Source organism: Urocitellus parryii, chromosome 11 (genome assembly GCF_045843805.1).
Source record: "Urocitellus parryii isolate mUroPar1 chromosome 11, mUroPar1.hap1, whole genome shotgun sequence".
NCBI lineage: Eukaryota > Metazoa > Chordata > Mammalia > Rodentia > Sciuridae > Urocitellus > Urocitellus parryii.
This window is the reverse complement of record NC_135541.1, coordinates 12,675,110-12,690,860: the sequence shown is the minus strand read 5'-3', so window position 1 is coordinate 12,690,860 and position 15,751 is coordinate 12,675,110. Positions and strand designations below refer to the sequence as shown.

Below are 15,751 nucleotides of genomic sequence, written 5' to 3'. Positions count from 1 at the left end.
TCTACTCTTCCATTGACAACTGAGTGTTTTTAAACCCTTCATATTTTCATTTGTCCTGCTTTTGAAAGATGAACTACTTTACTAGGTAATTTTTTAAGTGAAATTGGCCAAATCCTTTTGGTCTTTGACTGGGAGGATTGTAAATTACTTCTCAAATGTGTCATCTTTTATTAGGTTGAAAAGTCAGCTTGTCCTTAGAAGGAACACTAGAAAATGAAATGTACTAATAATTGTTGTGTTGTCTTCTCTTAGTGTGATTAATAGTAATCATCTTTTTTCCTTCCCCCTTTCCTGCTGCCTCTTTCCTTCCCTTCCCTGTCTTCCCATGTACTTTTTGAATTTATTATAAATTGACCTATGTTTTTTTCTCACTTTTTTTTTTTTTTTTTAATAATTTTGTGACCTCCTGCTCTATCTTCCCCATTTGCTTGGGTCCCATGTTGCTAGTTTTTATGTTCGCATGCTCATTATCACCCTTTTTTGTACTTCAAATCCCAGCAGCTGCCCAGCCAAGTCCCTGAGCACAGCCCTGTGGTTTATGGGACTGTGGACAACGCTCATCTTGCTGCCAGCACCCCTGTCACTGCAGCTAGTGACCAGAAGCAAGGTTTGTGTATGACTATTTTCCTCCCTCTTACTTAATAGTCTCTTTTTTCTTAATTACATTGCCCTTAGCATTCAAAAGTAAAACATTTAGAACTATTTCATCACTCACTTTTAAACAAGTCTTTGAGATTGAAAATATTCTACTTCTGGGAAACTAAAGTAGGCATTATTAGTAAATTTTTTTTTTTTACATTTATTAATGCCTTACTGTCTTTATGTATAGATAAAAACTAAGATGCTTCAGACTTTTTTTAAAAAGCAAAAAACAAGAGTTGGAGGGAAGAGTAAATCAAAGAAAAACACAGATTGATTTATACATTCAACCTGTCTTTGTGTAATTTACTATTTTACAAAAGATGAATTGTTTCCCCTTGCAAGATTGGGCTGCTGTTACTCTCACCCTAATTAGAGAAATCATTGTTTAAATCCTGGCTCCATTGGGTACTAGCTAATTGGTCTTGATTGAGATCACTTATGCATCTCACTTTCTTGTAGAATAGGATGAAGGCATACCTCACAGAGTTGTGAGGACATGCCTAGCACATGAAAAGTGTTTAGTAAATTAACACCATTATTATTGATGTAGGATTGATGTAGGAATCATACTAAGTAAGGTCTTTCCCTGATTGACCTTGAAAACGAAGTGACAAATGTTTGTTGAAGTAAATACCATGCCTTTTGGAATAAAAATGGAAAACTTCAAGGGAAATCTTGTGCCCCAAACTGGATATCAAAGTCTTTCCTGCTTAGTTGGATTTTAGCCCTAACATAGCCAAAATTGGGAACTGATTCTCAGAAAGAATAGGGAGAAGAAAGTAATTGAGCATGCTTTCTAATGGTTTCTAACTTCATTCTAAGAATGGGTGGAAATAACATGTGTTACCTACTGGCTTTTTTTAAAATACTTTTTTAGAGATATAGATGGACACAATACCTTTATTTTATTTATTATTTTTATGTGGTGCTGAGCATCGAACCCAGTGCCTCATACCTGCCATACCAGCGCTCTGCCACAACCCCAGCCCTATGTTACCTGCTTTCTTGAGTTATAAATTCCTAAAACAAGCCAGGCATGGTGGCGTACTCCTGTAATCCCAGTGGCTAGGGAGGCTGAGATAGGAGGATCACGAGTTCAAAGTCATCCTCAGCAATGGTGAGATACTGAGCAACTCGGAAGACCCTGTCTCTAAAATACAAAATAGGGCTGGGGATGTGGCTCAGTGGGGTGAGTGCACCTGAGTTCAATCCCCTGTACAAAAAAAATATATAGAGAGAGAAGTAATTTCTATACATATGGGATGGATGGATATATATATATATATATATATATATATATATATATATACACACACACACATACATACATTCTGGATGGAATATATATTTTATATATATATATATATATATATATATATATATATACACACACACACACACACATACATATTCTGAAAACTATTGTCTCTTTGCCTGACAACTTATTCAGAGGAATTTGGCTGTGAGACCCTATTGATCTTATTTCACCACTACTATAAATAGGCAAAGTCCAATTTAAAAGCCTTTGCTTCTATATCCATAAATTGATGTGAATTTGGAGACTATAAAGTGTAGTGGAAATTATTGAGTTAACCTTTAACAGCTTACTGGTAGTATTTACCATCTGTTTATCTGATTAACAACATATTGTTTTTCACAGACTTAACTACAATTTATTGTAAAGACTGATGCATGAATTATAGAGGAGAAAATTTCTTCCAGTTTAAATTGTCTTTTCTTTTCATTGGAGCTTCTTACAGTGCTTCAAAAGCACAAGGCTTAACATCAGTCTAAATCTCATTTATTTTCATCCTTTCAGGGATGAATCTCGTATCATTTACCTGGAAATTTTGTTAATTAGCATCACTTTTATTCTCTGATACTGTTATTGTTACAGTTTCTCTTTTTTCCTGGATATTATTCTGTTCATATTTTATATATTATTCCAAAATATTACAGACATGTTTAGTCATTGTTCTTTTTGGTTATATTTATCTGAGCATTAACTCTGTTTTCTCCCTGACGATTTATTTTACACATAAAGACACAAGGTGCATTTCCATTTTTATACCTATTTCTGGTTATTTAATTTGGGAGAAATGACAGTTAATTTCTAAACTTTTTTTGTGCATACTTAATTTCACTGATGATCAGTTTCACTGATATGAAACTGATCAGTGGTTTGTCTTAAAACATTATTTATTATCCAAGTCATATCTTTTATTTTTTACTATTTTTAAGTTGTTAATGGACCTTTTGTTTATTTATATGTGGTGCTGAGAATCGAACCCAGCACCTCACATATGCTAGGCAAGCATTCTATCACTGAGCCACCACCCCAGCCCCAAAGTTTTTTTAAAGTAAAGATTCCTCCAAATGGTTAAATATATGGAAACATCAGTCTGTATAATTTAATTTCTGATTATTTGACTTGTGCTACATTTCCACTATAGTGTAAACTTGGTGGAAAAGTTTTCCACAGGGAGCAAGATATGGTAGAGATGCAGATCTACCTACCTTACAGTATGGTTTAGCTTCATTCTTCGTGAGCTTTTCCATTGTACTCTTGACACAATTTTATTTGGTGAGTTGATTCCGTCTCTTACTCCAAAATAAACTTTATATGTATTGGAGACCATGTAATAGTGGGTGTAACTAGAAAAAAAAATGACAGTGTTTTTGAGGTACCAGATGATTTGTGATGAGATGGAAAAAAATTGTCTAAGGCAATACAGTGTAGTCTTTGGTCCAAGAATTGTTATTAAAACTTTTTATTGTTTTTTTTTTTTCTTCTCCAGAAGAGAAGCCAAAACCAGATCCAGTGTTAAAGTCTCCTTCCCCAGTCCTTAGGCTAGTCCTTAGTGGGGAGAAGAAAGAACATGCAGGCCAGACAGCTGAGGCTACCACCATAGAATCCATACCAGAGCATCCTCTGCCTCCATCACCTACCACCGTTTCGTCAGTTGCTCAAAGTACAGTTGCTTCCCCCACTTCCGCTGCTCTTGGTAGCCAACCAATATTCACCACTTCTTTAGATGACAGATGTGAACTCTCTTCCTCAAAAGAAGATACAGTTCCCACACCCAGCCCTATATCCTGCACAGAAACATCAGACCCTTCACCAACAGATGAAATTGACAGTAATATATGCAAGAAACCCTGTAGTGTAGCATCTAATGATATGCCACTGATTTCTAGTGCTAACCTAATTAATGAGATGAATGGAATTAGTGAAAAATTACCAGCCACAGAAAGCATTGTGGAAATAGTAAAACAGGAAGTATTGCCATTGACTCTTGAATTGGAGATTCTGGAAAATCCCCCAGAAGAAATGAAAGTGGAGTGTATTTCAGCTCCCATCACCCCTTCCACAGTTCCTTCCTTTTCTCCAGCTCCTCCAACTCCTCCAGCTTCTCCCCCTCCACTTCCAGTCATTGTTCCTGCTGCTGCCTCTACTGTGACTACTCAAAGTGCTCCCACTGCAGTACAGAAAGTCTTCGAAGAGGAAGAAAGTGTAAGAACTTGTCCTAGTGAAGATTCAAAAGAAATTCAAAACAAAGTAGAGGTAGAAGCAGATGGGCAAACAGAAGAGAATACAGATTCTCAGAACTTAAATTCAAGAAAGAGTCCTACCCCAGGTAAGCTGTTCTACCATTAACAATCTTATGCTTGCTGAACATGAAGAAGAGGCAGTGTTTGAGTTATTTTTTAATTGGCTGCTTTCCTTGACTTCCAGAAACATCGAATGAATGCTGAAATTCCTAGTCTGGTTTCTTCAGTGGTGTGTTTGTGTTTTAGTACAGCCTGCAAAAGAGTTACTTCATTGTCTAAAAATGCAAATGAGAATTTCCAAATATACTAAATGCCTCCAAGGTATATGTCTCAGTACACATTGGGTCATTTTTTAAAAATTTTTCTATAGTTGATTAATATGAATTATTTCCTCAGTGGTTAATTTTTTTTTTTTTTGCTTAGGTGCTAAAAATCAATAAAACCAGCATTGGTAGTTCCTGATGCTTCTTACCAATAAACCCCTAAGTTAAAGGAAGTCTTCTGTGTATGACCTCTTTAAATCTTAGGTTTAGGAAACAACAATGACAACCTCAAAGCTTTACAGCTACATTTGGAAAATGAACGTGCGCTGAGTAAATTGCAGATAAATGTGGTGTTCTCCCACTTTTTCTTTTTTTGACTTTTTTTCTTTTTCTTTTTTCTTTTTTTTTTTTTTTTGTAGTTGGACACAATTGACTTTATTTTATTTATTTATTTTTATGTGGTGCTGAGGATCGAACCCAGGGCCTTGCATGTGAGAGGCAAGCGTTCTACTGCTGAGCCATAACCCCAGCACCCCCTACTTTTTAAAGTTTTATTTATTTTTTTATAAATTTTTACGTAATTTACACATTCAAAGTTGTATATTCTTCCCAATTCCACTTTCCTTTTAATGTAGCATCACCTAGAATCTTAGGATTCTGGCCACTAGGTTTAAATTTTTTTCAATTTTTAAAAATTAAACTTTTGATTTATCTGATGCTTATTACCTGATAAGTCAACCCCCCCACCCCTAAGTATATTGGGGATTTGACTTTTAACAAGTCTGTACAGCCCATCTTTTTCAGCGTAGTCATGTGCTATATAATTTGCTCTGTGTATATGGCATTTACTTTGCTTAAGCAAAATGGGGCATGTTGACAAATGTTTTCATTTCCTTCGGTTGATCTTGGATATGCATTAGATTTGATCACAAATGTCCTCAGTATTTGTTTTTAACTGTGGAATTGGTAGGCAGACTTGACAAACCGAAAGTCTGATCCCTACTCTTAAGATGTGGTTCTCCTGCCCAGCTCAATTCTTTAGGTAGTTTCCTTATCATTGTCCGTGGAGGCGTTGGTCCCCTTGAACTATAGAATATCTAGTTAAGCATAGTGAACTAGATGTGAACCAAGGCCTTGCACCTAAATAGTCCTCCCGCACTTTTTCACTTTTTCACTTTCATTTTCCTTGAAGTAATTTATCAGGCAGGTGGCCTGATACTAGACAATGCCCAAGGATGATAAGAGTGGAGTACTCTCCTTCTGTCCTTGCTATTACACATTTGTTTGAAATGAAAATATCCTTGGAATTAGTAACTAAAGAATAAAAAGAGCTGTGTTTTGTATGACTAGCAATGAGGTAGAAATTGGTGGTGATAGGAGGTAAGTCTCTTGACATGGTAATTAGTAGTTCTGTAATTTCCCTTTTTGTTTAAATGTCTTTAGAACCAATTGTCAATTAGTATCAAAAACCCTTGCAACTATAGCTTCCCCCACCTTTTTCTCTTGGTATTAGAGATTGAACCTGGGGTGCTTTACCACTGACCTACATACTCAGCTCTTTTTATTTTGAGACAGGATCTGACTCCATTGCTTAAGGCCTTACTAAATTGCTGAGGCTTGCCTCAGCCTCCCAAATTGCTGGGATTACTGGTGTGCACCAATGTGCCTGGCTTGTTTGCACTTACGTAACTAGGTTTTTTTGGACATCAATAGTTTGTGTGTGTGTGTGTGTCTTGTTTGTTTTTCATTTGAGAAAGCTTCTTGCTTTGTTGCCCAGGGTGGGTCTGAAACTCCTGGACTCAAGTGATCATCCTGCCACAGCCTCCCAAATAGTTTAGGTCTATAGGTATGTGCCAGTGCACCAAGTCAGGATAAATTTTGGGTGCCAGCTTTTCAGACTAGTTTCTGCCTAAAAATGAATTGCTTCAAAGGTGGCTTCAGAAAGCACTTGCTTTTAATGGGTATTACACATAAATAACACTATACACAGTACAGAGATACTGTGTAGTATCTGCGTACTGTTAGATACTGTGTAGTATAGTATAGTATAATAGAATATTAGTGTAATAGTATATTATGTATACATACATAAAAGTGCTTGTATTATATATTTATGTATGCATATATAAATATATGTATATATTTATATATTTTATATATGTATACATTTTACTATACTACATAGTATCTCTATATTAACTACTGTGTATGTGTGTGATGTCAGACATGAGGTCTTTTCTCCTTTGCTGGATACATTTTCTTGCAGTTATTCCTGAGCAGATTAAAGTGCAGTGGGTTTGGATGCTTAGGGATTGAAGAAGAATGGCTCTTTATGAAATGAGAATTGTGTGTTTGTGTGTATGTGTTCACTATGCTTGTGACAAGCCTCAGAGATTGGACAAACTTTAGACATAAACTTATAATATTTGGTCATTTTAAGAATTTAGTGCAAAAATCTGTTGAGGGGTTTCTTGAAGTCTCGGGAATCTTTGTCATGATTTTTGTTCTTCATGGGGAAGAAAAGAAAGAGAGTGTTTTTATGGAAAAACAGTTTTAATTTATCTGGAAATTCATTTTGTAGAATTTCAGGCATTCTATCTGTTATAAAAATCAGTATTTGAAATTCTTTAGGCAAAGGGGGTTTTCCAATTTTTTAATTTATTTTGGTTTTTTCGATCTTGTTCATAGTGTATTCTTTCTTTGTATATAATTTATCTTATGAGCACAGGTAAATGTTCCTGAATAGAGATTAAGGACAAGTTCTTCCAAAGTAGTTTTGTATTTACTTTATCTGCTGTAAGTATTTAGGACACTATTAGTTGGAATTCAGTCTGGTTTATTATCCTAAACCTGCATTTATAATCCACATAGTGTGACACAGGTGCTGATGTTTCAGGGTTTCAACAGTCCTCTCCTCCTAGCTGAAACAGTCCTCTCTCCCCATATGGGTGTTGGAATGTCAATTCTTTGGCACAATGCCCCACACCCCTAGACATGTAGCCCAGCAGAGCAACTGACCTTCTCCACTTGATTGCCTTCCAAAAGTTCACCTTATATTCTCACAAGCTCAGCTAAGAGTGGAGGAGGTTTTCCAGATTCTGTAGGTCACAGGACAAGAGATTTATTTCTCAAATGAAGATATGGTTGAATGTTTTAGGAAGATGTTAGTAAAGTACCAGTTCATATACCCAATCAAGTTGCTGTGCTCTCTTTTGAGTTCTTAAGTATAAATGGAGCATATTTTAATTCAGGTGAAAAAAATTAAGATTGCTTGCTTTATTCACAACTATGAGAGTATTGAAAATACTTTTAAAGAAAACAGCATAAAACTAGAGTAAAAGTGTTGCATTAGTGTGAAAAAAAATCTTATTTTAAAAATCTTGATCAACTGGATTAGGGAATTTTGAAATGTATTCTAACCTTTCCTCAATTTACACATTCTAAGCAGCATTTGAAATGTCTTTGGAAATTTTAGTTGCTGAGGCCAAAAGTAGACCACCAGTGATTTGAGTGTCTTCCAGTGATCTTAACACACTGTGCATCCTTATCCCTTGACTTCACGTTTCTCTACAGACATAAATCCTGGAACCTGAGTAACAGGACTTCTTACACATTGCTCCTTTCCTGTCACCTGCCAAAACCAGCAGAGCAATCCTTAAAGCAATGATTCTTAACTCCCTTTTACAGGGACTTGATTCTGAGTGATCCTTTGAGATAAGGTTTTCCCCACCTAATTTGAAAACTGTTTCCTTCAAAGATGCCTATAAAGTACATTTCCACCATACCATTCTTATTTTCTTTTTATTCTTCATAGCACAGTCATAGCTATTTCCTGGAAAACACTGTTGATGGGTCAGATTCTGTCCTTCAGGTAATGCAAAAGGAGCCCCTGTGCCCAGCATCTTGCACGGTTTCCCTTTGCCTCTTCATTTGAGATCTCTCTCTCCACTTTTTTTTTTTTGTAGTTTTAATTTTGTAGTTTTAAATGGACAGAATTCCTTTATTTTGTTAATTTTTATGTGGTGTTGAGAATCAAACCAAATACCTCATGCCTGCTAGGCAAGCCCTTCGCCACTGAGCCACGAACAGCCCAATAGTAGTTCAGGTACTTGCACTGGATATTAAGTAACATATATGTCCTAAAGTAGTTTGTTTAGAATTTAGCTCCCTTTCCCCCAGGCTCAGTATAACCCTCCTTCACTATGAGGGACCACTGTACTTGACCTGCTTGACTTGAACTACTCCTGGAAAACCTGTCCTTGTACACACAGCTTTGAGGATTGTTGCCACACCTTTAAAAAGCAATTCTCCCTGCTAATGCAGACAAATGCCCCAAGTGCATTTTCTGTAATATATATTTTTTTCTCCATGTTCTATTTTCATATTAAATACTTGGTAATTTAGTTGTAATCATGATGAAGTTATCCTATTAGTTGATATTTATAGAAACTTTCTCAGGCATCTCAAGCATTATTATTTTAATTGATCAGTTATTCCTAGAATATAATTGTTTTTTGTTATACTGATGATCAAAATAAGGCAAGGAATGTTAAATCACTTTCTCAGACTCACAGGAGAATCATAACCTTTTCTTTGTCTCATTCTTTTTTTTTCAGACACGGTTTCTCCATTGATTCAAAATTCTTTAAATTTTTTTTTTTTTAGTATTTATTTTTTTAGTTGTACGTACTATTTTTATTTTTGCTGCTGAGGATGCAACCCAGGGCCTTGCACTTGCTAGGTGAGCGCTCTACCGCTGAGCCACAACCCCAGCTCCCTTTAATTTTTTTAGGATTTGTCAACAATACATCTGTATATATGTTGACCATGATTTAGAGGGAGATGTGAAAGCCCACCTATTTCCAACTACAAGTGGTGACTGAGCTTCCATTATATGTTTATTTTGTCGAGGGCCTCAATAGGAGGTGAGATTTGAGCAGAGCTACCTGTTTTATAATCTCTAATTTTTCAGTCCTTTTTGCCTTTGGGGAAACCTGCTTAGCAAAACTTTCTCTGAATCAGTGCTATACCCTTACCTCTATTCTTAATCTCCAGGAGTTAGAACACTTATGTTGAGTAGTGTGCTGTGAAATAGGCTTTAAGTGTTGTAAGTACCACTAAACATTGACACTTTCTCTCCAGCCCTTTCTCTTATGGATTTCATGTTGTGAAATCTTGTTCTCTGCCTATCCTTCCTCTCCTATAGCACATGACCTTGCCTCCTTAGTTCAGAACATTGAGGACCCTATGTTTGCATTTTTCAACCTTCTTCCCTTACTTACCAATCTGCCTACATCTACTTTGTTTGTTTGTTTTTTGGATACTGGGGATTGAACCCAGAGGCACTTTAACACTGAGCTACATCCCAGTGCTGTTTCTTTTTTTATTTTGTGACAGGGTCTCACTCAGTTGCCTACGGCCTTGCTACATTGCTGGCTTTGAACTCTACATCCTCCTGCCTCAGCCTCCTGAGTGGCTGAGAGTGGCACTACTGCTCTCATCTACATCCAGATCTTTTTCAAGCTCTACTAGTTGTCCCTGGCAGTCTTACATATATTCAGTGCCCCTCCACAGATTTCTTATTCTTTGTAAACACATGGAGTATCTCTCATGCCCAAAACACTCCCTCAATCCATATATCCCTTAGCTACCATGTAAGCTTAATTTTCCTCCTCTCATTCACACTTCTAAAAATAGTCTGTCATTTCTTCTACAATAAACTACTCAACTATTTGGCTAATAAAATCTGACTTAGGATCCCATTATGCCACTTAATTTCCTTCAGCAGCATTACCACTGGACAAACTTTTCTTACCTTTTTTATCATTTCACATTATCACTTTTTTTTTTAATTTAGGTTCATTGGGCATAATTTACATGCAGTAAAATTCACTCTCATTAGCATTTCATTCTGAGTTTTTACAAACACATAAAATCATATAATTACACAGTTCCCCCCCAAAAAAAATCCTCTTATATTTGGATCATGTTGTATTCTTTTTCTACATTTTTTTTAGATGATTTCATCCACTCTAGGGCTAGATTATGTCTCCTAATAGATACCAAAGATTTCCAAAGTTTTTTCTCCACTTCAGTCCTATTATTTCCAATTTTCTGCCAAGTATCTTCACTTGGAAATATCAGACTAGTCAGTTCAGCATATCCAACACTAAACTAATCAATGGATCCCTTAAACAAATCTTTTGTCTCTGTTTGTGGCTCTGAATTAATTAAACTAGGCTGATGGACCTCTTTCTTGAGTTCCTTTTGCTTCTTTCCCAAGGATCCCTGATTTTATTTCATGTCTGTTGACTTTGTTCCATTGCCTAGCCTTGTACTTCTGCATGGGTGCCTCTCATTTCCCTGGCCCCAGCTTTGCCAACCTTCAAATTCATTCTGCAAGAACCAACTGGAATCAGATATTTAAAATACAGATCTGTGGGCCATTCGTTATTAGTTAATACCTCCTTCCACCGATTTCTACTGATTTCCATATTCCCTACATGTCATCTCTGAGGTTTCTTGAGACCTAATACATTGTTTATAAAGTAGAGGGGAGGGGAGGGGGGATAGTAGAGAATAGGACAGACAGCAGAATACATCAGACACTAGAAAGGTAATATGTCAATCAATGGAAGGGTAACTGATGTGATACAGCAATCTGTATACGGGGTAAAATTGGGAGTTCATAACCCACTTGAATCAAACAGTGAAATATGATGAATTAAGAACTATGTAATGTTTTGAATGACCAACAATAAAAAAAAAATAAAGTAGAAATACAGGAAGTATACATGTAGCTCAGTGATACAATGATAGCATGCATGAACCCCATGGTTCAATCTCCGGCATAAAAAGAACACCTGAAAATCAAAAATAGTATTATTTACATGGTTACATTCAGTATTTGGTGAACCAATATTATTTAAAAACTATTATGGCTTTTTTAACATGAAGTTAATAGTTGTCTTTTATCCATTAGATATGTATTGGGTTCTAGAGCTGCTATAATTTTAATTATTATTTTTTAGTTGTAGTTGGACATAATATATTTTTATTTATTTTCATATGGTGCTAAGGATCGAACCCAGTGCCTCATATGTGCCAGGTGAGCGCTCTACCGCTGAGCCCCAGCCCCAGCCCTGATTTTATTTTTATGTTGTGCTGAGGACTGAACCCAGTGCCCTCCACATGCGAAGCGAGCGCTCTCTCACTGAGCTGCAATCCCAGCCCCTTAATTATTATTTTTAACATGGAATTCAAACAAGATTTGATTGGCATTTGAAATATATTAATCAGTTTATCTGGTCATATTGGGGAAAACTATATGAATTGTCAAATATTAAAGTGTTTGAATTCCTAATATTCTTCAAGATTTGCAGTACCTTATTTTTACATCCTATTATTCTAAAGTGATACAAATAGAAAGAATGGAATTATTCCTCATATTTTTTATAATTTCTTGGTACCATTTGTTCACTTCAATTTTTCATAAAAGAAGAGTTAAATTCTACTTGGTTGGATTTATAATTACTTTCCCATTCAAAAACCATTTGAGCAACTGAAGTCGAAATAAGTAGATACAGACATTTACTTACTTGGATTTCAATAATAGACTCTAGGAATTCTTGAAAATTAAACATGTGGATGGATATATATCTATGTAGATACTAGGGATTGAACCTGGAACCCTGTATGTACTAATAATTATGTGCTCCGCCCCTTTATTTATTTGTAAATGAATAATAACTTGGAATATTTTTTCGATTGCCTACTCTACTGCATATTTTGGGACACATTTAGAAATAATATTGAAATTAGGAACTGTCATGAGAAATGAAGAAATAGGGACAGCCTAACTGTGGAATTTTTTTTTAGGGGGATGAGGGTAACCGGGGATTAATTTAGGGGCACTCGACTACTGAACCACATCCCCAGCCCTATTTTGTATTTAGAGTCAGGGTCTCACTGAATTGCTTAGCACCTCACTTTTGCTGAGGCTGGCTTTGAACTTAAAATCCTCCTGCCTCAGCCTCTGGGATTACAGGTGTAAACCACCACATCCAGCTAACTATGGGATTTTATAATGCACCAAGGATGCGTAATAAATCCTTGCTTTACAAGTTTTATTAGGAAATCAGGAACTAAGTTGCTTAATTTCATTTGTTCTGGCAACATTAATTTTACCCACTGTGTGACATACCGTCTTCTGACTTCTGGACCACAGTCATAATCGAAGCAAAATCTCTTTGCACCAGAAAGGCAGTGGTTTTACACAGACAAATGTGTAAATATTGGGATGGATAAGGTGAAAAGATGAGGGAGCTCTTCCTTCTGTTAGGGTGTGCTTTATTATTTGTAGTGATTCCATTTTTTTAAAGTTATGGGAAGCTCTGCCCTTTGAATACCATTGGCAGTGTAGACTCACTGATGTTCAAATAGGAGATTGTTTTGTTTGTTTTGTTTCCCCAGCCAGGTTTACATATTCAAGGTTCTGTGCTGTGAACTTTATTCAGAGATGAAAAGCATTGAGTAGACAGGTAACTACTTGTATTGTAGTCTCTTCTCTAATTAAATTATAAGTGTAATAGTGATTGACATTTTTGCCCCTGAACTAGATTTACCTTGAATTAAGTTTCAATCTATTCTGATGATTATAAAAGAGGCAATAGAGAGTTTACTAAAATGTAGAAATGCCTAAGAGGCCGCAGAAAGAGAAGTAAAATATAATACAAAGGCCTAGAGTATATGCTGAAGGTCTTATTAGAGTCGTGTTATTTATCACTGGGAATTACATAATGTATTGTTCTCTGCTAAGCTTTTTTGGAACAAACCACCTACTTGGAGTCACTTTCCTATTTCATCTTCCTAATGACTTCGACATACTATGTCATCAGGATAACAGATGAACTACATTCTTCTTGCTATTCTTCCAGTCTAAGATGCAAAATAACAAAATAAAAACTGACAACCAATATAAAAAAAGAAGGTAGAATCAGAGGAAGAAGTGCAGGAATAAGGTAGAATTGAAAAGAGAGTATTGTTAGAAATAAATACAAGCGTTTTGAAGTTACATCATCGTTTTCATTCCAACTCCATTCTTTACTCTCTCCAGATGGGAAAGCTCTCTGTGGTAAAGATCTGAAATAAGGACAATGTGTAACCTACCTAACAGAAATTTAACCAGTGTTATAAAGAATCATTACCCCTGGATTTAATTTTATTTGTAGGCCATGTATTCTTCAACAGATTTTTAGTGAGCATCAATTATGGACTAGGCACTGTGTCAGATGCTGGATATATATCGATCACCAATAATACACAATCTTTATTCTCAAAGGGCTCAAACTCATATAATTATACACACACACACACACACACACACACACACATTTTTTATTATTTTTGGTACTGGGGATTGACTCCAAGGGGATTTAACCACTGAGCCACATCTCCAATTTTTTTTACTTTTTATTTTGAGACAGGGTCTTGCTAAGTTGTTTAGGGCCTACCTAAATTGCTAAGGCTGGCTTTGAACTTGAGATCTTTCTGCCTCGGCCTGGGATTACAGGTATGCACCCTCTCCACTGAGCTCAAATATTATATTTTTAATTTGAATCTTTGTGTAGAGTAACAGAGTACATTAAAGATTGGTGTTTATTTGTACCTCCATAGAGCAGTAAATGGACCTGATATTGATCAAAAGTGTAAGTCTTACAGAGACAGATTATGAGGCTAATAGTCCAGTGATTTCATTTTCATGTAAAAGAATTCATTTCAGAATCTTTGGATTTGAAGAGGCACTTAGATGAGAGTTAAATAAAATCATTATTTGAAACAAAATAGAAGTCTTGATATTCTAAGAGGTATTTGTCCAGTATCAAACAGAAACAGTAGGAGATGATGATAGATAGGAAAATGGCTGAGAGACTTAAGGATTGTGTTTGTATCAGAACATACAAAAATGGTACACGGAATTTGAGCATAATGGTGAGTAAAGCCACTGAAATTGTGATAAGTTGTCATCCTTTGCTACTGTGAGAAAAGTTTGAAGAACAAATAGTGAAAACAAGAAAATAAAGATAGAAGAATGACTGTGGTAGTATGAGATCTCAGGGATATCTGAAGGGAATGGGGAAGGAAAAAGAAAAAAACAAAAACTAGCAAATAGCTAGACGAAAACACTCCAACCTGTTAAAGCATGAAGAGAGGAGCACAGAGTAGTGCATATTTTCTTCCAGTGTCCATCCCATTCTAGAGCATAGCCCAAACATCTGGCCAAGTTGGGGCTTTTAGAGTAAAAACTTAAGGAAAACAGAAATTGGACTCTGATGACAAAAACTTGGATCCTGCAGTACTCTTTCTGCTAAGCATTTTTGACTATGAAATCGACAATTCATTTCCTGGATTAGTTGAAGGACTGGTGTGCCCATCCCCGTTGCAGATGTCTGACATGGCAATCCTGTTGAATCATCCATGGACCTAAGAATCATGGTTTGGAACCAACGGCTGTTGTTTGGGTGTGATCAGGGACTGAGACCAGCTTATGTAAGGAAGCCTGCTCTTGAACTGGTATATTACTTCACTAGTCTACCCAGCAGGATAGTTTCCATGGAGCTGCTTCTGTTTTCTTTTTCTGACCTTGCAGCAACAACTTATTCACCTCAATTTCTCTAGTATTAAAATTCTGTATCAAAATTTTCTTAGCTTTTCTTGGCCTTTGCCTTTTCAAAATAGGTACTTGAGAAGTGGAAAAATTAGCAGATTATTTTCTCTTTATAAATCTGAAGCATTGCATTTAGGATTTCATATGGATTAATTTTTCCTATGAGTGCTTAGATTACATAATAGATTCTTAGCATTTTAAAATTCATTCAGAAATAAATTACGTGTAAATTTTTCTGAATACATCTGTTGTATAAAATAATTAAACTGTTTGAATTAGTCATACAGTCTCTGTTGAGAAACAGGCTATTTTCAAAAAAACATTTTAACAGTTACATATTTTATCAGCTATATGTTCTATTTACCAACTTTATTTGTCTATTAAGATGAAATTTATGTATATAGGACTAACTACAGCACCTATTTAGAGCAGCTTACCTGCTGAGCAGAAATACTGGATGCTAGACTTTTTTTTTCCTTTGTGAGACAGGGCCTCATCAAATCAGATCCTGCTTCAGCTTCCCAAGTTTCTGGGATTACAGGTGTGAGCCACTGCACCTGTCTCCTTTTAAGGTACTGTGTCTCCCCTGCACCCATTTGCTTTATGATATATAGAGAAGGAAAGAGAA

General features: G+C 35.9%; 1 protein-coding gene across 7 annotated transcripts in view; it reads left to right on the top strand.

Annotated features, from left to right (window-relative positions):
• Eif4g3 (eukaryotic translation initiation factor 4 gamma 3) overlaps positions 1–14,924 on the top strand; it is a 196,829-nt gene extending 181,905 nt beyond the window's left edge. For 2 of the 7 annotated variants that reach the window (XM_077791288.1, XM_077791294.1), the window contains exons 11-13: positions 499–607; positions 3,441–4,280; positions 4,379–4,468. In XM_077791288.1, the coding sequence (XP_077647414.1) occupies positions 499–607; positions 3,441–4,280; positions 4,379–4,398 (969 nt within the window). In that variant the 3' untranslated portion in view covers positions 4,399–4,468. Of the gene's footprint in view, positions 1–498; positions 608–3,440; positions 4,281–4,378; positions 4,469–14,901 lie in introns of those variants that run through there. The other 5 variants (XM_077791290.1, XM_077791289.1, XM_077791292.1 and 2 more) reach the window with 5 other exon arrangements.
• Positions 14,925–15,751: the final 827 nt, after the last annotated feature.